This window comes from Parasteatoda tepidariorum, chromosome X2 (assembly GCF_043381705.1).
Source record: "Parasteatoda tepidariorum isolate YZ-2023 chromosome X2, CAS_Ptep_4.0, whole genome shotgun sequence".
Taxonomy (NCBI): Eukaryota; Metazoa; Arthropoda; class Arachnida; order Araneae; family Theridiidae; genus Parasteatoda; species Parasteatoda tepidariorum.
Window position 1 is genome coordinate 55,653,401 of NC_092215.1, and position 27,942 is coordinate 55,681,342.

At 29.2% G+C, this 27,942-nt stretch overlaps 1 protein-coding gene across 3 annotated transcripts; it reads right to left on the bottom strand.

Moving 5' to 3' along the window:
* Positions 1–574: 574 nt before the first annotated feature.
* LOC107453373 (transmembrane protein 185A) lies at positions 575–27,734 on the bottom strand. 3 transcript variants are annotated; one of them, XR_011638338.1, is made up of 9 exons: positions 27,424–27,730; positions 20,495–20,671; positions 18,655–18,862; positions 17,928–18,011; positions 13,486–13,662; positions 9,476–9,599; positions 5,689–5,948; positions 3,777–3,907; positions 2,293–3,423 (listed from the first exon to the last, which is right to left on the bottom strand). XR_011638338.1 is itself a non-coding variant. In XM_043041342.2 (8 exons), exons 1-7 carry the CDS (start codon positions 27,459–27,461, stop codon positions 5,740–5,742), a joined length of 1,017 nt encoding a protein of 338 aa, XP_042897276.1. In that variant the 5' UTR covers positions 27,462–27,697; the 3' UTR covers positions 3,251–3,423; positions 5,698–5,739. The 3 variants fall into 3 exon arrangements, 1 of the variants encoding a protein (XP_042897276.1); XR_006225072.2 differs by lacking the exon at positions 3,777–3,907 and having other exon boundaries at positions 575–3,423; positions 27,424–27,734; XM_043041342.2 differs by lacking the exon at positions 3,777–3,907 and having other exon boundaries at positions 3,251–3,423; positions 5,698–5,948; positions 27,424–27,697.
* Positions 27,735–27,942: the final 208 nt, after the last annotated feature.

Below are 27,942 nucleotides of genomic sequence, written 5' to 3' on the forward strand. Positions count from 1 at the left end.
AGTTTTACGTGCGGTATGTCACAACGTAAAAACCTAAAATTTGCTACCACTAGAAGAAATTTTCCCACAGAGGGTAGAAAAGTTGGCAGCCCTGGCGATGTTATATGGAGAATTTCTTAAAACTTATTTTCATAGTGAGTCAAATAGCAGTGATCGAGAAAGCTTTTACGAGGCTCACAATAATTTTCTTAATAAATCATTTTTGTATTACTTTTATAACAATTCAATAGCTTTGTTACCTTATGCGAAATATCTTTCCAGATACATATGAATACCCTTCACAAGTAGTCAAATAAGTGTCACCCAATAAGGGTGACAAGGTCCGATCAGAGACTTTCCTTTCCTTAAAATATGGGTGACGCGGCAGCCAAAGTGTTAAAGGGAAAAATGATTGTGTCCTTTATTAGGAGGTACTACTGTATATGTGTGTATAGATTAAATATTAAAAGATTACTTATTTTCTTTGAATATATATAAATACACACACGCACATACATATATGGCTGATTCTTTTTAAACATGACAATTCGGATCAAAAAATTTCTTCAAATTTCAAGTCTTCAAAATAATCTAATTTTTTTTTGTATAATTCTTTAGTTACATTTATTAATATCTTACAGACAGCAGTGTAGTTTATAAACATTTGCTCGAGAAAAAAAATAAAATAGAAATTCAAAAAATCTTGAATGCCAGGAAAATGACATATTAGCTTAGAAGTTTAAAAAACAGTCATTTTAAGTTAATAGTAAGTAACTCAACTTAAGCCTTTATGTAGAGATGGACCATAAATTGCTTAAATTAATTATTTTTACCCACTGTAGAAAGAATCAAAAAAATTTTTGTTGCTGATATGTACAGAATAAAACTGTGTATAATAATCAATCATTAAATAAATAAATAACTTTGATTACATCCAAGCATATAACAATCATACATAAACTTGGTATTAGGTTATTATTTGCTTTCCCTCTTTACAATATACTGTTTAAAAAGTTTTCTGGTAACACGTCAATGTCTTTTCATTCATAAGCTAGGAAAATGACAGCCAGGATAACGACAAATTTGCCATTTTATAGAATTTAACCCTTTGGCCTAAGACGTTTACATTCCACAGAAAACAACAGGATTTCTAGAAATAACTCAGATAAATTTATGTAGTTTATGTTATTAATGATTTCAAGAAGACAGGAAAATGACAACATAAAAACCTACTCACCTTGAAAAAATTTTTGAAATAGATTCTGAACCAAAAAGTTGGTTCTTTATTCATGCAACAAGACATGTTCAGCTAAGATGGTATCTAATCAATCTATTAACATAAGATACTGATTGCTGGCTCTATTTATTTTAGTTATAAATCACTAAATAAAAGTAGCCAGGAAAATGACAGATTTTCATGTGACAAACAAATTATTGACAGAGAAAATTATGTTAAACAAAGTTTTAGTAAATAATACCCTCTGTGTATATTCTAGAAATGCTTACATCGGCTGAAATAAAAAAAAAATTAGATTTTGAAAAATGTATGGGAAGTTTTGAAGCTAGTAATTATTGGAAATATTGTTTGTGACATGCCAGGAAAATGACATTTTGATATTCAATTAAATTTTTTAAGTATACTAAACAGTCAATGTTATTGCAAAGTCATTTTAAAATGCTAACAGCAATGCTATTTATTAATTTTTTTAAAAAAAAGTTCTTTTAGCATTATAGTATTAGATCTTGGAGCAAGGGACAATGAATTGTCACATTTCGTGAGAATCACATATATATATACACATACAGATACACACTCACAACAGGGTTGTAATTAAAGTAGTGGCAATGTAATCCTGAAAGTCAAAAACCATTGAGCATGCACTAAGGAGGAGCAATGAGGTAGTGTCATTATCAATAAATAAAGTGTATAAAACAATTAAGGCAGTTGCTATGCAAGGAAATGGATCATTGCTGTCATCAATAGCCTTGCCATCAGTATTTTTTGGCTTCCAACAATTATATTAAATGAATGAAACACTATTTTTATTGTAAGTTCATTAAATAACTTTTTATATTTATGTTGCCAGTACTTTACATACAACTCTCATACAGATACATACACTACTAGTGCACCCTTTGTACAGTGTTGTTGTATAGAAGCCTAAACACTGTAAGAAAATCATTCAAATTTTATGTACAGCAGAATGAAGTATAGGAACATACATTTTCACACAAATTTTAAAAAAGGAGAACATTTAAGGGAACTTAAATATGAAAATATCACTTTTTCATCAACTTGTATTACAAAATCAATTTGTAACTTTTACAAGGATGTTTATTGATTATGTTCAACATACAGACATATTTTTGTATGATTCATAATTCAAATCCTGTTTTATACTTAAAAATATAACTTTTTAATTAAATATTTGAAGAACATTTTGCAATATATAGTAGAAAACATTGCAGACTGATTAACAATTTCGAAAGATAAGAGGGTGCCAACATCATATTATTTATCTGGGCATACACGAGGTTTTCATACAGGGCAATTTCTGGCCAATCATAGTGGGCAACTTTGTGATGCAACAAGTAGTTTACTCAGGCTTTGACTGATGGAGTATTGAGGCAATTTTGCATTCAGCCCTAGAAGATGCAACTTTATCTTTTAAGTATCACTGCAAGTAAGCCTGATAATGCTGTGATTGTTGTCTCCTGTGGAGGGAGGTAAGACAAACATTGATTATACAAATCACCTCCAGCAGTATAAATACTGAAGCCTTTTGACACTACAATGGAGATTGAATTATTTGCATCCTAAAAATTGCTCTATGCTACTCTAGTTTTCAACATCAACTTAGTGGTATTGACTTTCCCCAAGTACCAAGCTGGTGTCAACAGGTTGTGAAACATAATCTAACCAGTAATCTTCTGAAGTCACATATATCAATATAGTATACCAGTGGGTATTTTTATTTGTGAATAGATCTTATGTTAGGTTAATGTGGGGAACTAGACATACACATATTTGAAGAGTAAGGTATTGTATAAAGAGGGGTCAACAATACACCCCAGCAGTGTTTGCTTGTTCTAATAGATCAACTGTCAGATCAACCTGGCGACCCAGTCTGCTCTCATCTTCTGTGTGTTGACAGTCCTGCAATATAGCTAGGTGCAAAGATGCCGAAACTTTGAGTCAACTGGCTGTCCAAAGTGATAACGAATTCTACCATTAAAATGGATTTGAGTGATTATAAGGAAGACATTGCCCTTTTGATGAAAACCACAAGAGTTTAATGTGAAACATTTGTGAATCTAAATACATCTAAACACACTTTGCAATTGTTTGTTTTTTACGCTGTATATTTTCTGGAGTATGGAAAAATATGGAAAGCTCAGAAAGATTATAGACCATTTATTTGTTGTGCCAGTCTTGAAAAGTAACTAAAAAAGAAGAGAATTTCCAATTGATATTTTTATGATGAATCACAAGAATATTATAAAAAATTGTAGGGAAACTACACATATTTACAAGCCAGTTTTTTATTCAAAAAATAAGGTAGGCTTGAATAGTTAGTATTTTCGATTTTGTTTAAATTTTTAGGACATGCTTTTTATGTAAACTATAAAATAATGATTTTTATTTTTGCAAACATTGTGAACTTTGAAATATTCTTGTACTTCTTATATTTTGTATGTATCTTATTAATATACTTAAACTTCTTGTTGCAAAAATGACCCATGGTATTAACAATTAATTAGTAATCAATATTTCCTAGTAGGATATAAATACTTACAGTTCACTCTTTGCACAAAGGTCATTCAAAATTCTACAAAAAAAACTTTTTTTTTTAAAAATTTGACCATCAAAATCCACACGTGCCAACAGTGAACCATATTTCAAAGAATACATACTAATGAAAAGTACCTAAAAAGAATAAGATATATGTCATTAGACATACATGAACATTTGACCTTGAAAATGAAAAAGGCTGAACCTTAACATAAGTTACATGGTCATAAACTGCTTTTACCTATAGAGATCAGACAGAAAATTAGCAGGAAAAGCCTTATGTATAGCAGAAACAAAATAATTTCACAGATTAATTATTCAACTTCTACTTTTTTTTTTTTTGAGGTCAGAAACAGAGAAGTTGAATGTGGAAAAGCGCAATTAGGGAAATGTCAGAAAATGTTTTATAAGTTCTGGTTTAGGTCCAATATGGATATCAGAAGTTTACTCTCTGCCTTGAGGTGAGTTTTAGTCCCTATATTGAATTTACTTAATAGGAAAGTGTAAGAAATAGAAAACTTACAGATTGTTAGCCAGGCAAGTGAGATATTGTTACCCATGTAATTTTCACATGAACTAAATCCCAAGTCTATAGGATAGTTAGTTTAGAAGTTATAAGGGTTTTATATATGATACAAAAATAACTTTTTTAAATTCATAATTATAAATCATTGTAACTTAGAAACTGTTCAGTCTATCCACTTAATTTTGATTAGGTTGGATAAAAACTGCATTTGATTAGATTGCATAAAAATACATGAAAAAAAGTGCCTCACTTGTCTATATAGCTAATGTAACCTTGTAATGTAAACTCACTTGTCAAAGCTAATGCAAACTTTAGAGCTAATCTACTAAAATGTCACTTAAAATTAATTATATCTTCACTTTATATATTAGTTATGTAGCTTTCAAAGTAACAGTTTTCAATCTTTTGAAAATTGAAAAATAGCAGAAAATTATTTTTCATAGAAACTCAAAGTTAAATAAAATTGATATAAATAAATTTACAGACAAAAAACAAGGAAAGTTTCTCGCAAAAATAAAGTTATCTTGACTTAAATAAAACCCAAAACCATAAACTTCATGAAGAAAATGTCTAATTTATTAACAGTTATAAGGACTGCAAAGCATAATTGTGCCTCATGTAAATTTGGCAAATTACACTTTTCAACCACATGTTAATAATCAAATTATCAAATAAGGCATTTGCCAACAAAGACATAAACTATAGTTTAATAAACTTATATATCTTGGCTATTTAATGAAAATATAAAATTTTTTAATGAAAGTTGAAAATTAATTTGCATAAGTTCATTTATAGCTAATTGAAAACAGGTAAAATAAAGTTTTTAGTTTATAAAAAATTCTATGAAGTGATTTAATGATAAAAAGTTAAAAATGTTAGTTTACTTAAATTCTCATTAGCTATTGGTTTTTGAAGGGGATTTCTGAAATTCAGAATTTATATCCAAGGGGAAATACCTTAAAAACTTTGCATATTTATTAAACAAACTTTGCTTATAACAGAATTATTTGATGCTTAGTAAATGGAGGTTTCTGTTGGGAAATCCTTAATCTCATTCTGCCTAAATAACAAGACAGACATCCTCTTTTCAAATTGTATGAATATAAATATATAAATTCAATTAACATAAATTGTCTTTCTGAAAGAGCCGTGACTTAAATCTTAAAAAGGTTCTAAGTTTCTAAAGATTATTAAAAGACATACTATAAATAATTTCGTCATCTGAAAAAACTTCTTGAAAGGCACCTCCAAGCCTCATTTGTGTTATTATATTTATTTTAATCATCTACTACTAGGGCAATTCATTACAAAAAATTTTCCTAAAGAGCATAGTTTGTTCATAAAAAAGACATGAGAATAAAAGAAGGCTAAATTCTGAAAGGTACTGTACCTTCTGTACCTAGAACTTAGATTAACAAATGAAGAATGCCATGTCAAAAAATTAATCAGGTGTTTCAATGCAAAGTGCAGGTACTACAACTCTCAGTTCTGACTGAGACGAAAGACTTTTTTTGGCACATGGTACTGGCTGAGCAACTGGTTCTTCAGGTTCATTACTATGTAAACTGTAAGATATGTTGCCATATTCTTGCAAAAGAGGACAAATCCCTAATAAAAATTGGCAAAAGTCTTTCCTTATTCCAAACCACCCTAAAATATAGACAAAAAGAATCATGTATATAAAAATACAGATTTATACAAAATGAAGAGGAAGAAAAAATTATGATAATTGATCACAAATAATGAAGATAAATTTTTTAAAAAAAGAAACTGAAGTTGTGGAAAGAATGTTAAGGAAACAGAAAAATAATTTTGAATTTTTCTCATTTTTTAATGCCAAAAATCTTGGTTCTCTATATTACAGACGGTAGAGCAGCTAGGTTTAATGGCGATTGGGAAGCAAAAAGTCCAAGTGGAGCCTCTGCAGCAATTGCCAAATATGAATAAATAACTACACTGATTTTTTTTACAAATTTCAAAAATTTAAAATTATCAAATTCTGAAAATGTAAAGTACTATTCTACATTTTTCTTATATTGGTCTTTTTCATTTATATGTCCCTTCATTGCAGTCCTAGTTTATTCTTAATCCATGCATTGTTAAAATAGTTTGCTTACACAATGATTATTATCAATATATATCGCTAAACTTATGTAATCATGTGGCATTTTTTTAATAATCGATTTTAGATTTAATCCAGAAAATAGTTTAGTAACAATCTAAATCAAAAAACTACTTTAGTTAGGCTTCTTTTAATTTTTTTTGAGAAAAAAAAAAATAACAAGCATTAAAAAATTTTCTTCACCTAAAATTTGAGAAAAAAAAATAAGCAGAACCATATAAAGATTTAAAAAAAACTTAAAAGTTATTAAAATGATAGAAAACCAGGGCCCACTATTTTGAAAAAGCAATTTTATTTTGATTTATTAAAAACGGTTAGGTCATTGAAAATAATTTTCTAGTTATATCATTAGCAATCAAAGGGGGTAATTTTAGGGATTACCAGAAATAAAAAAAAAAGCTAATTAAAAACCTCCTGTAATGTGAATAAATTAAATAAGGAAACAATTCTAAGTAAATGTCATAAATCAATTTATTTTATGTGTTAAATCAATTTATTTAATTTATATATAATCATAAAGTGCATACAGAGGTTAAGTCAAAAGTAAGACTAAGCACAAGCAAAGCTTTATTTTCAGAACCTCTAAACTAAAACTCAGAACTAAAATTATTTTATTACTCAGTGCTCTTACTTTTTTACCAGACATTGCAATACACTATCTTCATTGTCTTGCCAGCATTGGCATGAGCAAGTGGTTAAATGAATGAGCTACAATTGGTGTTTGATGATAGATAGGACTGAGAATTTGTCAGAGGGAGGCAGCAATATTTTACAGTATTATTAATATCTGATCAATAAACAATTTATAAAATGTATGCATGACAATTAAAAAAATATTTATTAACTATAAGTGATTATTAAGCCACGATGGCTCAGGGGATAGAGCATTTGCCTTCCACTGAGGTGAACCGGGTTCGAATGTCAGTCGATACGAATTCCGCATCCGGCTTGCACCGACCACAGTGCTGACGTGAAATATCCTCAGTGGTAGACGGATCAGGGGTTAGAGTCCCCTTGCCGTTAGGCTGACCGTGGGAGGTTCTCATGGTCTTCCTCTCCAAGTAACGCAAATGTGGGTTAGCTCCATCAAAAATTCCTCCCTGAAGGCAAATATCTCCTAATGGTCAATCCAGGTGTTTCCTTGTCTTCTGGATTGGGTCGGCTGTTCAACAACGGTTATAAAATATAAAATAAAATATAAGTCATTATTGGATTCCGCAATAAAAACTTAAAATTTCAAAGGTCTCGAGATTTTTTCAACCTTACTTAATTTTTCTCTTTTATTATAGTTGCAAAGTGAGAATTTTTGGAATTAACCAATTTAGGACTCGATAGAGGTGAAAGAAATGTTTCCCCAGGCTCATATGCCTTTTTATTTTACATATGCGTGTGACTTTGAGAGTTTTCCCATATAGCCTTATTTTATTTAAAAATTCATATTAAATCAATACTGTGTGACATAATACACATACAACTAAGACATGGAGAAAAATAAGATTCTATTTGAAGATTTCAAGAACAAATTAAAAAGTAGAAAGCAATGGACAAATTCACAGACATGCTCAGTTCACAATTGCATAGCATAGATAAACGTTGCCTTCACAATATGGTGACTCAACATTTCGTAGGCAAGTTCAGTAACACTTGTTGAAACTAAAAACACATCAACCCATACAGCATCATGGTTGTCCAAGTTCATCGGTCAGAACATCATCGGATCACTGCCAACACTTGTTATCGCTACATAAAGCAATGCAGCACTTCAAAATACCATAGTAGAACAAAGTGAAAGCTCATAGGCATTGGCATAATTACTAAGAATTTGATGGCTTCATCTTTCTTCAAATAACTGCTGAGTATGGAATAGAACATTCCAACTGCTTAACAAGCCAAGAAAAGTGACAAAGAGGAGATAAAGAAATGGACACCCAGTCGCATTTATCCTGTGACCAAATTTACATAACATTGATGCCAAAAACCAAATGCTTAGATTTAACTATTAAAAATCACTTAAGATAGATCTATGCTAATTACTGACTAGTGAATTATATAACAGATGCCTGGTGGCTGAGTGGTAGTGCTTCGCTCTCCTGTGCCACAGGTCCTGAGTTCGCTCTCCTGTGCCACAGATCCTGGGTTCGATCTTCGGGCCGGGCAAGGTTGACTCAGTCTTTCATCCCTTCAGTGGGTGGATAAATGAACACCACGCATGATTGGGAACTAAACACTAAGGGTTTCGCGTTCGGCTGACCACCTAACCGGAACATCTGCTCCTGCACCCCAGAGCCCAAGGTCAAGAAAACTGAGATGGGCACAATAGGCCTTGGCCCTCTATAGGCTGTCGCACCACTGAGTTTAGTTTAGTTTTTTTAGAATTATATTACGGAAAGATATATGCTGATTCACTGTTCTTGATGTACATTGCTACCCCTCTACCCAACAGGCAAATCATCGCGCAACTGCTAAAAAAGGTATAAACAAAACCTCTAAAGTTAACAAAGTCCTGAATTGTGATAAGTAACAGAAGTTAATCGTTGCTTTTAGATTTGCAGAGCAACGGAATGTTACAACTGCAATTAAATAGGTTGTGTTATTGATATTATCAGAGTATACTGTAGTGACTATTAAAAAAATACAATTGTGAAACTGATCCAAAACAAAAACACTATTTCGCAAACTTCAAACAAAAATTCTACACCTGTATAAACTAAGAAGCATTCTATCCTTTACCTACTCCGTCAAAAAATAAATGGAAACCAAGAACGCAGTACATCCCGCATTTAGCCATTTTGAAAGAGACAAACACACTGCCATCTAGTGTTGCTTAAAAATTTAAATAAAACATTCCAAATTGAAATCATGTATTTGTGATCATGGGCCACTGGCGTTGGAAAGGCTTATCTCATACATGATACTGTGGGCCATAAAGGAAAAATCGTGTCCACACGTATATGTTATCATGGTCCTGAATGAGTTGAATTTTAAATTTTGATAGGTATCGATTACCCTGACTACTGAGAAAGATTCAATTTGTATAACATAAAAGTATACTTACAATGATTTCCACCTTTTGACCCAAAAGTTAGAAAAATCAAAACAATGAAAGTGAAATACAGAGGTATACTAGCACCAGCATAAGTCATATTAGTTTCACTATCTAGTTTGTTAGATAATAAAACCTAGAAAAAAATTAAAATCAATAATACAAGTTTATATAAAAGACTATTTAATAGTAAATTACTAATAACATAGACAAAATTAAATGGACATTAACAATTTGAGAAATAAGACTATTTAAAAGTAACCATTCTTTAGCTAAGATATCCTATTCTTAACTGTGAAATTTTAGAGCGAGAAAGTGAAAAAAATAAACTTAATTTAAAAAATTTTTATTATTTTTTTTAATTCAAACTTGAAAAGTATACTTAAGGTGAAAAGTTCGCTTTCATTTCAAAAATTAGCTATTAATAACATTTTGATCAAACATAGCACAAAAAACTGTACCAAATACAATTATACATTATTAACTCAATTATTATTGCTCCACATTTTTGTTGTAACATGGTGTTTTAGTAGCATTTAGGTTTTCAATATTTTTGAGTTGGGTCCATATCAGAAGAGTTTTCTGACCAGTCAATCAAAATTTTTTTTAATTAAATTTTCCTTAGATTCGGCAATGCAGCAAGAAACTAAGTGGCTTATTCTCTGACAGGGTACTGAAAAATTTCTGTGTATCAGTATGACCTTACACACAAAAATACATGAATAAATATCTGCGTCTGACCCTGATTCTGATGCCAATTATTATCTTATTGCCTAGTCGGAAAATAAGCTGGCAAGTCACATTCAAACATAATTGTAGAGCTTGGAGCAATATAAAAAAAAAATCACAGTTTTAAATTATTCCCCAAAACACTTTTTTTTTAAAGTTTCAAAAGCTGGGAAGAAAATTACGCTTTTCTCAAAAACCCCTCATCGGACTACTACAGAAGAAGAAAAATACACTGCATTCAAGTATCCAAAACCAAAAAATACACACAAAAATTACTCATAAATCTCACAACATGCAATTAACCTTTTAAGATTAGGTATTAAATACAATTCAGTACAAAATCATATAAAAAAAACTGTAAAAATTTTCTTCGTATGCACAGTATGAAAGAACTATTTTAAATGCAAATATCTTGTATAATTTTTAACAAATTATTTTCAAATTTTAAAATTATAGTTTTTTTTAATTAGATCTTGCTTCAAAATTGAATATTTCTAAATTTTCAGCAAAAACTTGTCAGGCAAAAAAATCAGTATATTATAAAAATGTCCATATTTCCATAAATATTTAACCTAGGCATGACCTAACTTCTCCAAAATTATAAAATAATCCTCTAAGTATTTCCTAAAAAATTTAAAAAAGTGTCAAAAATTGAAAGTGTGTCATCAATTACTGTAAGGAAGTGTGTGTGTGTTTGTGTATATATGTATATATATATGTGGGAGGGTGTGTACATATACATACATACAGGGTGCAGCAAAAAAACACAGACAAATGATTTTTAATATAACTTAATGATGAACAAATAATTTAGCAAAATTTAAAAATTTTATTGGTTTCAAAGTGGCAGTCTTTCGCAGCACTGCTGAGGCACAAACACTGATTGAAATGTTCAGTTACAGGGTACAAGTCTACTATCTTTAATCTATCCCATTTCCGTCATTTGTCAGATGATATCTTATCCGAAAAATGCACCTTGCACCACTCTTGAATCTTTTTGGCCTTGTGAGCTAGTGCAGATCATGGTTTGAAAAAGTCCAGGTTAATTTTTTAAAAATCCTAGATCACTTTGCTTTTTTATTTTTGACTTTAAAAAAATAATTAAATAAAAAAAACAAGCTTTTTGGAGGGGGCCATCAGAAATATTTTAAGTTTTTATTCTCGAGTGATATTGCAGGATTTGCATCTAACACAGGTCTTACTCGTTTTGTCGCAGGGTAACCATTTTTGGGGAGGTTTTAGTTAGCAACACTATTACTTTTATTTCCTAATGGCCAACAAATTGTTACATAAAAATTTAAATTATTCAATTAAGAGAATCCCAATACCCTTTATTACATTAACACTAGCTTAGTTCCTTAGTCTATTGAAATAAAATTTAAATTAAAATCATTAGGCTTGATTTCCCTAGCAAATTAATATACAAATTTCTATTTAACTTTTGATTACTATAAAATTAGCTAAATGTTTTTTGCCAGATTGTTTAGTTATAAAAGGATCTAGTTGCTTGGACTTAGTATATATGTAGAAAATATATATGTAGTATATATGTAGAAAAGTATATATGTAGTATATATGTCGAAAATCCCATATCCAAAATCATTGAGAAAATAGATTTTTCTGATAAATAGGTTAAGAAAAACAAACATCAAAACATTTTTAATCAATAAAAAATAACAAATTGACAATAATTAACACCAATTTCCTTCAACAGCGTTTTCTTTTAGGTTGAATGACAGATAAAAAACTAAAGAAAGTTTAGTATGATAAAATCTATATGCATAAAAAATTAAAGTAAGCTAATGATAATTTGAACGTTTTTACGAAAAGATTTTTCTATGATTTTAAGATACAAAGAAATAACAGCACAAATAATTAAATAAAATTAAAATTTTTAAAGATTAAATTTCTAATGTAAAATTAATCTGATTTAATAAAATAAAAAATCTAAAACAAAGAACAGATTTAAGAAGATTTTTTAATGAAAACACCAATACATTAAAACAGACAAATGTCTGCTGGTGTTCTTTTCAACACTATTAATAGTCAGCTTCAGTTTATTCTTCTCCCTGAAATTTGTTTTTCATAACTGTTTTTGTTTTTTCAGCAACTCTTTTAACGTGGTTATTGAAACAAATATGTGTTTAGCTATTGAAGAGGCAGCAAAAAGAAACATCTTTTTTTTACTAATAATTTTTTAACAAATCACAAACATAAAGAAAATTATTTTTATTGCTAAAAGAAGCACGAAAATTAGATCCTTTGGGTAAATTGATGTCCAGATATGGGACTTTATACTGTAGTTGTAAGTAGTATAAGGTGAATGCAAAATAATCAAATTTGAGAATAAACTCAATAATATAATTTAGAACATACATAAGCCTAAAAATAAGACTATATTTTAAGATATTATTTTCTTTGTAAAATATAACCTAGCATACATGCCTTAAAAATAAATTATGAATATTTAACATAATTCATAAAATTGTTGTTGTATTTTAGAAATGAATGCTTTAGTAATACATTTGTTAACTAAAAATTATAAAATAATTAAATTGTTTAACACTACTTGATGTTTAATACTACTCTAACTCTAAATTGTTTAATACTACTCTAACATCTATCACAATCAACTTATTTTTTTTTTCAAAAGCGGGTTGTTCCTGAAACTAACTTCTCAAAAGGTTTTCCAGACAATCCCTATAACAATGCAATGGATTTAAAAAGTTCATTTCACTTTAAATAACCAGTAATGCACTTAAACATTTTGCCGTCTCATTCTCAACAAACTAAGCTATGTTTTAAATTGCATTGCTAGAGAAACTCATGAATTCCATAACAGGATGTTAGATGGACTTGAACGATTTCCATATCAAAATGTTTCATAAAAAAGAGTAATGGTATTGAATAAATTCATGACTAAATTCATTATTAAATTATTTAGTGAATTTCCTTTTTAGTAGTGTTTATATTCTTTTTCTATGCAGCGGAGAATATGCTTAAACTTAAAAATTACATTTTTCAATAATCTTATTTTTTTTTATATTTATCATTTTTGTATTTTTTTCTAATAAAAAAACTTATTTTATAACGTTTGTTGCATTTTATTCCTTATTTCTTGTGATTTAATATTTTACAATAATGAGGGTAAAAACTTTAAGTGTTTTATTAAGTGCACTTAACTAAAAAAAAAACAATTTAACGGGAAATTATTTAATTCATAATATAAAAGATGTCATATTATTTTAACGAATAAAAATTCCTCAGAAAATTACAATTAAAAAAATTCTTACCAAATAAATTAAAAGTGGAATCACAATTATGCTGTAAGATATGGCTGAATGCATGCTTGTACGGCGTTGTTCAACACTCACTTCAGGTGTTCTAAGCAAGATACTGGCAAAAATTATAGCGTATAACACACCTATAACAGCCATACACATAACAAGCCAAAGTGGTACAAAAACAACCTGAAATTATTTAAAATGTCAAATATAAGAATATTTTCAGCATTAACTAAAAGTTTTATGCACAATTGAAGTAAAAACAAATTCAAGACATCTATTTTATTACAATATTAAAATTCTTACTATATTGACTAATGAATAAAGAAATACAGTAAACTAGCGATCATCTGCAATCTATGTGAATTCAGATGTTCAGAATGAAATTTGATTGATGAATTCAGAAATAAAAATTTTACCCTTATAAGTTTTATCATGTTAAAACACCTTTTATTAAATCCTAATTTAGGGTTTATAATAACATTTTCGCACTCATTTGGTCAACAATTGAAGAGAAGGATCTTATTTGGATGACATATAATTGAACAGAATCTCACACAAGCAGGTACCATAGTGGATCAAGGAATAAATCAGGACATTTAAAAAAAAAAAAAGAAAAAAAGGAAATTTTTTAGTATAATATGCATACACCAAAATACTTTTAAAAAAAAGACAAATAGCAAATTAAAATTTGCTCTACTTAAGTAAATTAAAAGCATATTTTATCACAAAAAAATAATAAAATATACAACTTTAATTTTAGTATTAATTTGTTCAGAATAGAAAGCTTTAACAGCTTGCAGAACATTTTTATTATTGCAGAACAACTCAAAATAACTTTTAACTCAATGCATGGAAAATTTTTATATAACTGTTGCATTACAAAAGATAACCATTACCAATTAGTTAATATCTTCTCATACCAATATCTAATTAAAACTCATAATTGAGTTCAAGATTTCTTAAATCAAATAATTTTAATTATTGATTAGAATTAATCAATTATAAAATCAGATGAAAGAGTGAATCAATAATTGTGAAACTACTTAAGACCACCCAACATAATTTGTTACTGCATTTGCATAAATTATAAATAAGCATATCATCCATGAATTCATCACTATAAAAATTTGATAATATAAAATTGTTAACCGAGTTCCTTTTTCATAGAATGGCTGAATTAACAAAAAGGTTTAATCAATGAATCTAGATGGTAAGGCTATATGTCTGAACTGTGTACATAATTAGTAGATGGTACCTGCAAAAATTGGAACTATCAAGTTTAGTTATTTCTACTATAATTATTATCAAATTGATCAAAACTCCAAACTTTTTGATTCTTCAAAAAAAAATTAAAATCTTCATGTTCATTCTTAGAGAATGGGATATTCTGAACACAGACTAAAATATTAGGACACAAAGCTAAAAATCAGGACAAAATATTTGTTATCAAGAATATCAGGACAGTTACAAACCCTCCATAAGTATATTTTCAAAGATAAGATAAATGAGGCATAGTTTCAAGCAGATAAACTCTAATGACACATAATCTCACGATAAAATAATATTGTGCGTGGCACAGAACAATTTGGGCAAAATATTGTGAAAGAGAGTTTACAATGATTAAAATACAGCAGAAAAAAAATTTTTGAACAAAATACTAATAGTATGGTATGGTACTAATATTAATAGTATGGTATGGTTAATCTCATTTCTAGATGACTTGTTTTCTGAAAGGATTATTTTTTAGATACCTTTTCAAAATTAAAATAAACAGATCTTTCTTCTTCCTGAACATTAGAAGAAAAAAAGAAAATGAGACTTTCTAATTTTGGAGAATCACTAACATGTTCGATTTCAGATTAAACTGGAAAACTACTTAATTCTGTTCCTTGTATATTATAAGGTATTTGTGTATTAACCCTTCAGCAATGAGAATTGCAAACGTGCATCTATTGCCAATGCCTGAAGTCTCTTGCGCAAGTACAGTAGGGAACCGATTATCTGGAACGATCGGGACCATCGCTATTCCTGATAACTGATTTTTCCGGTTTTCTGAATCGCTACAAAAAGCTGCTTTTTTTACCGTTAAACCCAACTTAAAAAAAAAAAATATTTGGAAATAATCTTAAAATGAAGAAAAAACGATGAAGTAATACACTAATGATTATTTCCAAAATGATGGTAAGGTAAACATCTTTCAAAAAAGAAAGAAAAATCCTAACATATTATGAGGAAAAAAACATTTTTTTAAAAAAAATGGCAGGAAAATTTATCAAATTTCGTTCCGGTTTTCTGATTTCCGGATAACGGGTTCTGTACCGTATCTAACTGTTCAAAGCCAGAGGGTTTTTCACTATTAAGCCTAAGTCCTAGTGTTATAGAAATAGGAAAGTGTTCTTTGATAATGTAACTTAGATAAATGAGATGCAATGCAAATATCTTTTATTTACCTACTTTATTTACGTTTTTTCTTGTTTTATTACATTTTAAAACAATTTTTTTTCAGTATTTTTTTTCCATTTATTAACTTTTGACATTATTGTCTTTGATTTTTTTTTCAATATTTAAAAATACTGTGAAATATACAGATTTGGCTAGTTAAATCTGTAATATTAAAAAAGAAGTAAAAAAAATAAAGTAAGTGACTTTTTAATGTTGAATTTTTCAATTATTCTAATAATTTGTTACCCAACATCCTCATCTTAAAAAGTGCCAAAAAGCATATCATTCGGAAAAATTTCTTTACTCTCGCATTTATATAATCAAAAACCACAAGCATGTGAGTCATATGCTTTCATTTTAAGTAGAAGGTCAAACCTACAAATATTTCAAATCCTAGGAAGATGCAATGCTTTCTTGTACCTAAAGTTAAAGTTTTTAAAAGATTCCAGAACACTGTCGCGTCACAAAGATGTGATGATTTGGAGTGAACGAGAAGTGCTCCTGCACACCAGTGTGCTGGCTGGAAAGAGAAAGCGTTTCATTGTGTCACCTATATGAGAGAGGGTTAAAGAGGTCTGCACTTTTAACCAAAATATTTTTAAGCACTTTCTGTTTCCCTTAGAACTTTTAGTAATCAAAATAAATTAAAAAATATCTTTCTGAAAAGGATGAAAAAAATCACCCTATTTCACTTTTACCCAGAAAAAATACAGAACCATCTCCATTTTTACTTTGTTATGGTTAGGGGAATGGAAAATCTAAACAAAAGACAAAGAAAAAAAAAAAAACTGTCCTTGAGAAGCATTCTTTTCCACCAAGTCATTGATAAAAAAAGAAGTATTTTGTTTTCAGTATCTGAGTATCTGTGATATTGATTACTTTTTAGACTAAAAAAGAACCTATTAACTTATGAATAGGGGGGCATTGTTCTTTAATCTGCTTAACTTTTGATTTACAGTTATGTTTTTTTATCAAAATTTTTTTATTTTAAAATTTTTTATTGCATAGCAAATTTTAATTTTTCTTTAATTTAAAGACCTATTATCTAGAAAATTTTGCCATTGTCACAACATTGCATCATACTGGATTGTCTACTGTTAATAAAAAAAAGTATTTAATGTGTAAAAATTTTCCCTACTATAACCTCATAATATAAAAACCTCATATAAACCTCAAAGAGGATTAAGAGAAATATTTATGAAGTCTGACTCAATGGTTCTGGACATCAATAAGAGACAAGAAAGAAAATTGTACAAGAAGATACCTGTGCCCCCAATGCTTCCAAGAGAATATTTTGAAGTAACATTTTATAATTCTTCAATAATTGAAAGTCTTATATTAAAAAAATGAGCTGTAAAAAATTTATAAATAAAAAAGTAGCAGCAAATGTTTTATAAAAAGAAATGGGTAGTCTTTGATTTAGCTCACAGCAATTTAAAAAATAAAAAAAGAATGTAAGGAGATATTTTTAAACCATATCCAAATTTAAAAGACGCATTTCTTCACTTGAAATAACACAAAGAATTTTAATTACTTTTTAAAGTTTTCAATTAATACTGGTCAACTTTAAAAAAATAAAGAATTACCACACATAACATGATTTCCAAAAAACTAATGCATAAATCTCATTGAAAACTTACACACTTCTAGATAATAAAAAAAAATTAAAGATTTCTTTAAAAAAAATTTAAAAAAAGTGAGATTTGAATTTCTAACAAAACTGTTTACAAAAAGATATAATTTTTGGAAAAATTTAATAATTCAAGTTTCAACCTGTAAAATAAGTTGTTTCTGAAGAAGAAAATGTTTTTCCTTCAATAAATTTCATATAGAAGATGCATGCAAAACTTCAATAAGATTGGTGCACTAGTATTTAATAAGAATGAAAAATAAAGTTATGAGAAAATTCTTTTGAGTTTACAAACATCTTCTCACCAAGTAATTGATTTAAAACTTTAAGAAAGTAGAATTAGCATTTTTTAAACTTATGTAATCATAATACTTACCACCCAATTCCACATGATAATTTCATCCAATCTCAAGGCAAGGAAAATAAACTGCAATATATTTACAGAGCAAAACAGCTCCAACTAAGAAGAAAAAAATTGCATAAAATAATACTATTTACAAAGAGACAAGAATATATGATAACATGCAATGATTATATTGTTTACTCCAAAGTTTAATCACTTGCTTTTTTTCCTGTAAAAATTTGCTCTATATTATACTAAATATAGAGCATCTTAATATTAGATTTTGTAAGCAAAAAATAAATAAATAAATAAATAAATACAATTGAATGAGGAAGAAAACATGGAAAAGTTTCACTAAAATGTAGAATTTTTATAACAAATAATTGTAATATATGTTAGAATTAAACTCAAATCTCAGTAACTGATTTCAGTCACTGCCAAAGACAGGTTATTCTTCAGATATGATTTGGGAATTTTTCAGGTTTTTGTTTATAAAAAAAATGTAACTTTCCCTGACTATTCCGCACTATTTAAGAGTCAAAATAAAATTACCTGGCAATTCCTGTTTTCCCTGACCCATGGGAGCCCTGTTAATTTAGTAATTAAATAAATAAAGATACATGATTAATGGAACATTCAAAATGATAAAAAGTTTTAAGTAACAATTTACTTATTTCATGATAAAATTTTCCTAACTACAATAAGCTATTTAAAAGAACAACAAACATTTCATTTAGTATAATTATTTTAAGAAAAATACCTCAAAATTACGATCATGCTTGACAGCCCAAATGCAGACCACAACAGATATTATTGAAATAAAAATCAAAGGAACAAACACTAAAATCCACCAATGACGATTATTTTCCAGTTTGTCACATACTAAAACTTCAAACATCAACAGTAAAACTTGTAAAACTACACTAATTAGCATAGCTTTGTAGTGGATGTAACCTTCTCCTTCAACTCTGAAATAAAACGACAATTAATAAACTTAAAAGAAATATATATATTTTTTAAAGTTATTCACTTTAATGAATAAACAAATCAGAGTGAATGAGTGTTGTAACAACAAATTAAAAAACATTTTCATGTGTATATTAATTAATATGTGAGCAAAAAGTATTCCACTTACAACAATTAATTGTTGTAACAAACTTAAATTGTTGAAATAAACATTACTCTCACTATGATTAAAAGATTAAATAACCTAAGGAGGGTGTATGAAAATTTGGCGGCCGAAGTGTATATCCCAATAGATAAGTCAACTTTTCAAAAACCCAAATTTTTTTTTAAAAAATCAGGCAGTCAACTTATTTACTAATAATAAAGTTGGAGATTCCTTGATTGTGAAATATCAATGCAGTATAAACAATGAAATATGCATGAATAACTCTGTAACAATTTACCCCTATCAAAAACTATTTTTACTATGTTATATACAATTCCTTTTGCATTTTCTTTCACATTTTTTTTTACACATAAAGGTTATTATTTTATTAATTTTTTTAGAAAAATACTTCAAATTACGTTCAGAAAAAAATTAAGAATTGACATATTCAACCGTTTTTAAAAAAATATAACACAATGAAAACTTGTTAAGCCACAAACTTAAAGAATCCAGAACATCATTTGTGTCAGATTCAATAATGTTAGCAGTGTCACCATATGAGTCCCATTCTCCACTGGATTCTACTTCATTCTCATTTGCTGAGTTCTACAAAAAATAATCTTCACCTCCATTCAAAGAATTTGAAATGAATCCACATTTATCATCTGTCTAGTATCCTTTGACATATGAGTAACATAACTATATTCAGCACTTTTTAGACTGCTCTGGTTATAGCATGGGCCAAGTTTAAAAACATGTATCTTTCTTTTTAATGAGTATGTACAACAAACTCTTAAGAAAGGTGAAATTAGACACAGTCGAAAAGAGGGCAGAGGTGGCTAAGGCTTGGTGTTTTGGTTATAGTGGTTAGTGGGACTGAATTGGGCTGAAGACTTGTGACTTACTGTCTGTTTCTTTGTATAAAACAAATCTCCAGGTAAATGTTTCCTAAGGATATAAGTCAAGGCTATGTCCAAGTGTCAAGACAATGGGCCACATCTTAGATATTTTTATAGGTAAAGATAACTTGCTAAAATTTTTCTAGCAAAAACTGCTTCAGGTGTTTTATGAAGAACCATCAACAAGTTCATATTATTTATTCATGATATTATACCCAGAAATACCCCAGAAGTAAAAGGAAAAACTAATAACTTTCGAACTTTAAATATACCTTTCTAAATTTTATAATTCAGGATCAGTAAGTAATTTAATTTCAATTTGAAGAATATTTTAGTAAAATAAGAATTGAATTATATTAGGCAAACATTACTTTAGAAAGCACTGCTAACATAATTTGATAGTGTGAGTTGAAAAATCTTTCACAATTAATGATAACTTGTTTCTTTGTTAATAAATTTATTTCATTTCAAAACTTTGACTTTTAAATTCTTGTCTTAAGACCTTTTATTTAAAATACTTTTTTTCCTTTAATTCTGAACCACCTGAAAAGTAGTTTTTTTATTTCTTTATTCCACAAAAATTATTTTACCTGTATTGAGGATGCCGCCACCAAACATAACTACCAACACAAGCTCCTAAAATGACCATAGCTTTCCAAATCCATAAAGGGGTGAATATAACCCAATAAGTCCATGTGATATTTCCATCCAGGCGTAAACAAAATAGAATTGTAAAAAGTAGCAAACACACATAAACAAGAAACTTACTGAAATAAAATAAAACATTATATAATTTTTTTGTATTAAGTAATACAACATAAATGTTGCTAATATGCGAACAAAACCCCACCCCCCCCCTTTCAGGTAAGTTGCGTAAGTTAGAGTAACGACTTCCCGATAGGGGAAATCTGTATATAGTAGTAGAAGCCTGAGAGGTGGTTCGTTCGGTCGCATCATAAGCTGCGATGACTGATTAAGATGTATTTTCTTTTGCATAGCACTGTGTGGCGAGATGTTATTTCCTCAAGTTGTATTTTAATAAACTCTTTATTTGCCGGCATTGATTCTGTGCTCTTTAACAAAACAACAGTTGGTAGCAGAGCATGGTTTGCGATCATCATAGAAAAAGACTTAGTTTTTGGAATTTCGAAGTTGACTGGAACTAATTATCATCTTTGGGCCATGAAAATGGAAGCAGTTTTGAATTTGAAAAAACTAACGTCGGCATAGACAGAGGAAGTTCCAACTGATCCTATTAAATTGCAAGTTCTGGAAACTACTAACCAAGATGCCGTATTATACTTCAAGTTGTCGCTATCAGACGAACAGGCTTTACAATATGCAGAAGAAAAGAATGCAAAAGCTTTGCGGACAAGGATTAAAATTAACTACACTGGACTTGAAGATGATAGAAAGATTGATGCGGGTGCCGAACTTAAGAGCTTAGAAATGCTCAAGGATGGCGTCAGACTCTGCCCGACAAGGGGTCAAGTCTCCCCCTTGTTTCTTCGAAATGGTTATGAACATAAAATTGTAAAATTCGAGTTTTTTAAAATTTTTACATAACATAATTTCATGGACAAAAAAGGGCTATTTTAATCAGGGGACTCGATGTTAATATATATTGTAAATAATACAAAGAGACTTTTAAAATTTCTCCTTGCAATTCCTTTTTCTTTTCAAAGATGCTGTTAAAGTGAACATCTATGTTCTGCAAAATGCTAATCCATTGATGCTCAATGTCTCCATTTGAGAAAAAGAGAAAGTCCATCGACTTAAAATATAAGATTCAAACAATGTAGCTTAAATTTTTAATTATTTTTCAATTTACAAATTTTAAATTTGTGTCCGAGAAACGAATAGTAACTAACTTACATTTTTTAAAAAAATTGCCACACATGGCTGCTGTTTGTCTGCCAATGTTTTCGCTTCTCCGCAAAGCTGAAAGCACACTTTCTACCAAGATTTCTGTTTTGCCCTGCAGAAGCTTTTTACATATTGACATACGCCTGCAACGAATAGCCTTTCACACAGTTAATTAATTATTGTTTACCACATATCAACGCGAAACGATTTAAATTAGCTTTTGCTTTCATAGTTCCGAATTGTAAGTCACAAAAAATGGACACTAAAAATTAAGAAGTTAGGGGACCGAATTTTGGAAAATAAGAGTTTTTTTTTAATTTCTAAGGACTTATTTGACCAGTTTTGCTTAAATTTTGTATTTTGACATTTAAAATTGCAAATGATGAAAAAATTGTATACCTTACATTTCTTAAGTTTCTCGACTTCCCTTAAATAAAGTAATAATAAATGTTTGCTAAAAGTTTCATTTTGCATGAAATTATCTTTAGAAAAACGAATAGGAATTGATTGATCTGATTGGAATTGTTTGCAAAACTTTTTCAATTCGCTTGAAAAAAATTGGGATATAGCGAAATACGCAAAAACTAAAGTTAACATTAAAGGGTCTAACTTTCAAACGCACTCCTAAAAAAACTATTAAAACAATATTTCTAAATTGAAACTACGGTGGAAAGTCACATATCCGGAATCGGCGGGACTTCCTGAAGTCCGTATATTTGATTTTTCCGTATAATTGACCTCCAAGGTAAACAAAGCTTAAAATGATCCGAATCTAAGAAGCAGAAAATAAATAAACATTATTTTTCGGGCAATAATGTTTTAGTATTAGAATGATATCTAATCAATCATAAACAAAATATTAGAAAAAAAATAATTATTGCTATTTTAAATATAAATATGGAAAACGAAAAAAATGCACAGTTATGAAAATATTAATTGCTCTCTCCGCCATTTTGAATTAGAACGATTCAAGCAAGAAGGGGAAATTCCCGTCATTCATTAAGGTGGGTAGGTGGAGAAGAAAAATTAATTTCCTCCTTACTTGTCATTCAAGTTGAGGGCGGGGTAGTGACAAATTCTTATTTTCTCTCCCATCATTGGCTATCAAGAAAGCATAAAGGCGTGGCATGCTGATTGGGTTCTCTTTATTTTTTCTTGTGTGACTAAAGGGGATTCCCCCTCCACTTTAACATTTGCTGTGTTTACCTTTTTTCACAGTATTTCTTCTTCCCCTGACACTCAAATAAAAAGGTTCCAGGAAATGCCTCTTTTACTAGCCAGCTGCATAGGAAAGGAGGGGGAGGGAGGGAACTCAGTTGTGCTCTTTTGAAAACAAATCTCCCCCCTTTCCTGCATTCCAGAGGAGGAGCGTCTTGGTCTTAGTAGATCTTCTGTGTTCTCTTTTCTGTTGATTTATGGGTTCAATGCATAGATCTCTAGAAGCTGAGAAGGGGAAAAACCTGTCAAAAGACTTCCTTTTTTTTTTTTTTTTTAAAGGAGAGGGGAAGATGAAGAAATGTTTGTTTATTTTGATTGTTAAAAAGTGTCCGGGAAATCAACCCTTCTGGAAAAGAGACGTCCGGATATGGGACGTTACACTGTACTATATTTTGGGGGTTAGAAATCCGAATCCGTCGAAAAAAGGTATGTTTAATCGGAGTACGTTTTTATGTCTAATTTTTTAACTCAAAATATCGTTTGGACCAATTATTTAGTATATTTGATGTCACCCTCTCGAACCATTAAGAATTGTCAGACTATGAATTTCAACGAACAAGGTTCGAGTAAGAGTCAGAGATCACGAGTTCGAAAAACCTCTGAAAGAGGGAGTTCGAACATTTAAAAATAATCTAACGACAGAATTTGCATAGTATTAATTTTGAGTGTGTAAGTACCCTCATTATGCAACTGTTATTTTGTATATTTATAACAAATCAAGATTGGATTTAGAGTTTCGTTTCTTTTGATTTTCATGACTGTATGTATTGAATTCGTTACCTCATGTTATGGAGAGGATTGTTTTTCTTTTATGATGTTCAAGTTTAGTTATGATTTTTCCTGCTTAATAAAATTTCTTGTTAGTTCAACGATGACTTTTTTTTATTATGCTCGCTAAGCATTTTCCACAAAGCACTGAACTCTGCCAGCAAGGTTATGGGCCCTGCCTGCCCAGCTTAGTTAAGCTTTTGATGTCTTTAGAAGCAAGTTTATTATAACTCTAATAAAATAGCAAGATATACAAATTTTTAAATAATTTTATGGAAGGTAATTTTAAATTGTAAAATACAAAATTTGAATGAAATCGGTTGAATAATTCGAGATCAATAAACTTTTAAGCAAACTGACCTTTTTAAAATTTGATAACTCAGAAACTAATTGATTGATTGCTCTGAAAGTTTGTATTTTGAAATTAAAAGGATGTAAAAATACGTAGAACATACAATTCAATGTGTATTTTACTATTATTTAATAAACTAATAAAAAATAACAAGTAATTATTTAAAATCATTTTTGCTTAAAAATTTGTGTATAAAATGTTTTTTGTAATTTTATGCAAACATTTTTCAATGCACTCAAAAAGTACTCAAGATAATGGGCTATAATCGAAGAGTGAAGTTAAAATTAAAGAACCCAAGCTTTCCAATTCTCTCTCTCTTTGCCATAACTTCAGACCATATCTTCCAGATTGCGGCTGTTTCCACATTTTGAAAACTAAAAACCTGAAACTATAGACAAACTTGTAGGTTTATCCAGAACAGAATGTGCTTTTCTGCTCATTTTCATAACTTAAAATATGGTATTGATCCGTTGTACGTGAAAATACGATTAAATCAAAAGTCAATCACGGTGATCCCTTTTTCCATTTCATACACTGTACATAAAATAAGTCAATGAGAATCAATTTTGTTGATTAATATATATTTTAAGATATTGAATACAAAGTTTAATTGTTTTTCTGTATCAATCAACAATCTTTTTACTTTTAAGAAAATTATAAAAAAATAAATAAATTAAAAATATTTTGTTACTGTTTATTTTGCTTTTTTTCCGACTGCATATTTATTGAATAAAATATAAACCTTGAATCCAAATAAGTAAATGATTTTCCTTATTTAAAAGTATTTAAAAAAAAGATGAAAAAATAAATAAAAAAATATTTTATTCTCATATACTTTCATTTTGCTTAAAAATTTCAAAAAGCAATTATGTGATCCCAATAACCATTGATAAACACATTACATAAAAAAGAATTTGTAAAGAAGAGGACCTGCCTCTCTTTCTGTCCCCCAGGCTTTTGTCAGATATTCCCCCAGCAAGAGGCATGATTATCCCCACTCAGTTCTCCAGAAGAAATAATAGCAGTTTGAAAGATAAGTTTCCAAGAAAATGAAGATGCGTCTGTGGGAAAGGATTTCTAAGGGACTTCGAAAAGTCGTCAATTTCAACCATGTCTTATCGCATCCGGTCTCTAGTTTAACAATGTATAGGCAAAGTTACAAGTAGTGTAGTGAAACTACAATTACATAGAATTTACAATATATTTTACCAATTTTTGTAACTAATTCTTAAAAATAAATAAATAAAAAATCAACTACAAAAATTTTTATTAGGCATTTGTAAATGAATTTTTGACATTATTTAGAAAAAAATGTGACCAAACTATTTTCCCGCCAAGACTCTAAATTTTTCCCGATGGGGGTGCAATTTTCCCCTGGCCCCCTACTGGCGCTGCCCTTGGAAATGCTGGATTAGGAAGCAGTAAACGATTATATAGCTCGAGCTAAAGGATCATCTACTAAGTGTGCTTCCTTGGGACTGAAAATATCTGACGGAGAATTGATGTTTTACACACGTAAATGCATAGAGAAAATATTTTTAACAAGTGTATATTTATCCAAGATTCAAAAATTTAAATTTGTTGAAAAAATGGTATGTTTATTTAGAGAAAGTACGTTTTCATGTCTAATATCGCAACTTAAAATACCGTCTGCACCAATTATTAAGCTTATTCGACGTTACCCCCTCAAAACACTAAGATTGAGTCCTAGAATGTGAAAATCAAATCAACCAATCAAAAGTTACTCATGATTGTCTGTTTTTTTTTTTTTTTTTTTTTTTTTTTTTTTTTTTTTTTTTTTTTTTTTNTTTTTTTTTTTTTTTTTTTTTTTTTTTGTGCATTGTACATTGATGTTACCAATTTATCATATCCCACAGAGAAAATCTGATAAATAAATAAAAAAGATATTTAAGATGTCTAATCAGGGTGGCCACTCAAATCCGATTTCAAATTTCCCTGATTTTTCCAGGTTTTCCAGATAAAAATCATAAAATTTCCAGGTTTTTGTTTCTTTTTTCATATAAAGTATAGGATGTGTACAAGAAAAGTGTCGATATTATAAAATATTTTATTCAAAATGTTATTTTTTTAACATATCATCTTGAAAAAAATAATTTATTTTGACAATTTTCAAGATTTTTTTAAATTTATTTTTTAATGTTTTGGTACAAAATATCGAATCAAAAATCATATTGACCAACAAAAGAGTAAAATTAAATATAAATATATAGTTGGTTCTTAAAAAAACTTTTTTTTAAAATTAAAATATGTTATAAAAGGTTAAAATGAAATAGAAAAAATTAGCATTAATGCAACAATTGTAACGATTTGTCGACAAACATTGCTGTTAGCGATTGTAAAAAAATGTGTGATTGGTTGGTTTGCTGAGAAAAATAATTCAGATTTCTTTGATTGGGAGTAGAAAAGCTTTCAGAAAAAGACTGCGATATAAAATCTATTATTAAATTATAACCAACTAATTTTTGGAGAATTTTATAAAGTTAAAAATACAAAAACATTTTGTCAAAATAGAAAAAAAAATTTACCACCAAAGCATTGGAACAAAGTTGAGCCATAAATGGATTCAGCCCAAGGAGAGAATTTAAAAAAAAAAAGAAGCTAATATCCTAATCCCTTTTTCCACCCCCACCAGAATCTTGCCTAAATTGCACAGTCCCATAGCAGTCAAAGGTTTCCACATTCGTTTAGCAACTGTGTGAGAATTTTATGTGGCATTCTAGTTTAACAGAGCTGTAATGGAGCAAATTTTGATGCAAGCAAAGTATAGCTAAGTTGATGATATTTCAACTGTTTGGCGATACATTTCCGTTTAAAAAAAGTGGGTATAACGGATGAAATAATTTAAATTAAGAAAATTAGTAAATCCAGCTTTTCTTTAAAATTCCCTGATTTTTCCAGGTTTTTATCCAAATTTCCCTGATATTTCCAGGTTTTTTCCAGTATAAAAAAATTCCCTGATAATTCCAGGTTTTCCAGGTGGGTGGCCACCCTGCTAATCTAGCTCTATGCTTTCTCTAAACTAAGATAAACATCACAGAAATAGACCAAATCAAAGAATAAAACTCATACTTTGCCAAGGGCAAACCACTACGGAATTTTTTTTTCTTACATTTTTGCTAGTTAAAAAAAATCTAACAAACAACTATTTTTGTACCGCTCAGGGATAGCCATTCAAAAAGTCGATGGGCTATTAAAAATCTTCTTTCCAAACAAAAGAAAGCAAGAGCAAACTAGATAAACAAATTGTTAGGAAACTAAAACTAATACGGAAAAATAAAAAGACTTATACATTACCTAGGATTAAAGTCTTGAAAAAGACTCTGTAAATTCATGTTATGTAAATAATAGTTTTTGAACAGTGAAGAATTGCTCAAAAATGTTGGCCTGTATCAAAGTTTATAGAACAGACTATAGACATAACAAAAAAAAGTTTTAATAGATTAAAGAATTAAAATTAACTAATTCGAAAATATAAATATACAGAATATGAGGTATGTATGCACAACTTAGCTAAAAAGCATGCTAATTTATTAAGGATTCAACCTAAAATTGAGAGCTCTAAAAATTTAGTAAACATGAAGATGTTGATGATGTAAATGACGGCCAGTTTTGGAACTCTTTGTAGTGTTTTACTTATAGCTCACTTTGCAATTGAGTAAGAATGAGTGACCACCAATGAGTGTTTCACCAATCAGAGTTTCATTCGCTCTCGCCGGCAATCATAAGTGCGTGAATCGCATGCAGTGAGATTGACTTGTTATTTTTACGCGCATAAAAAATAGACATAAAAACGCATGCGCAGAAAATCATGGC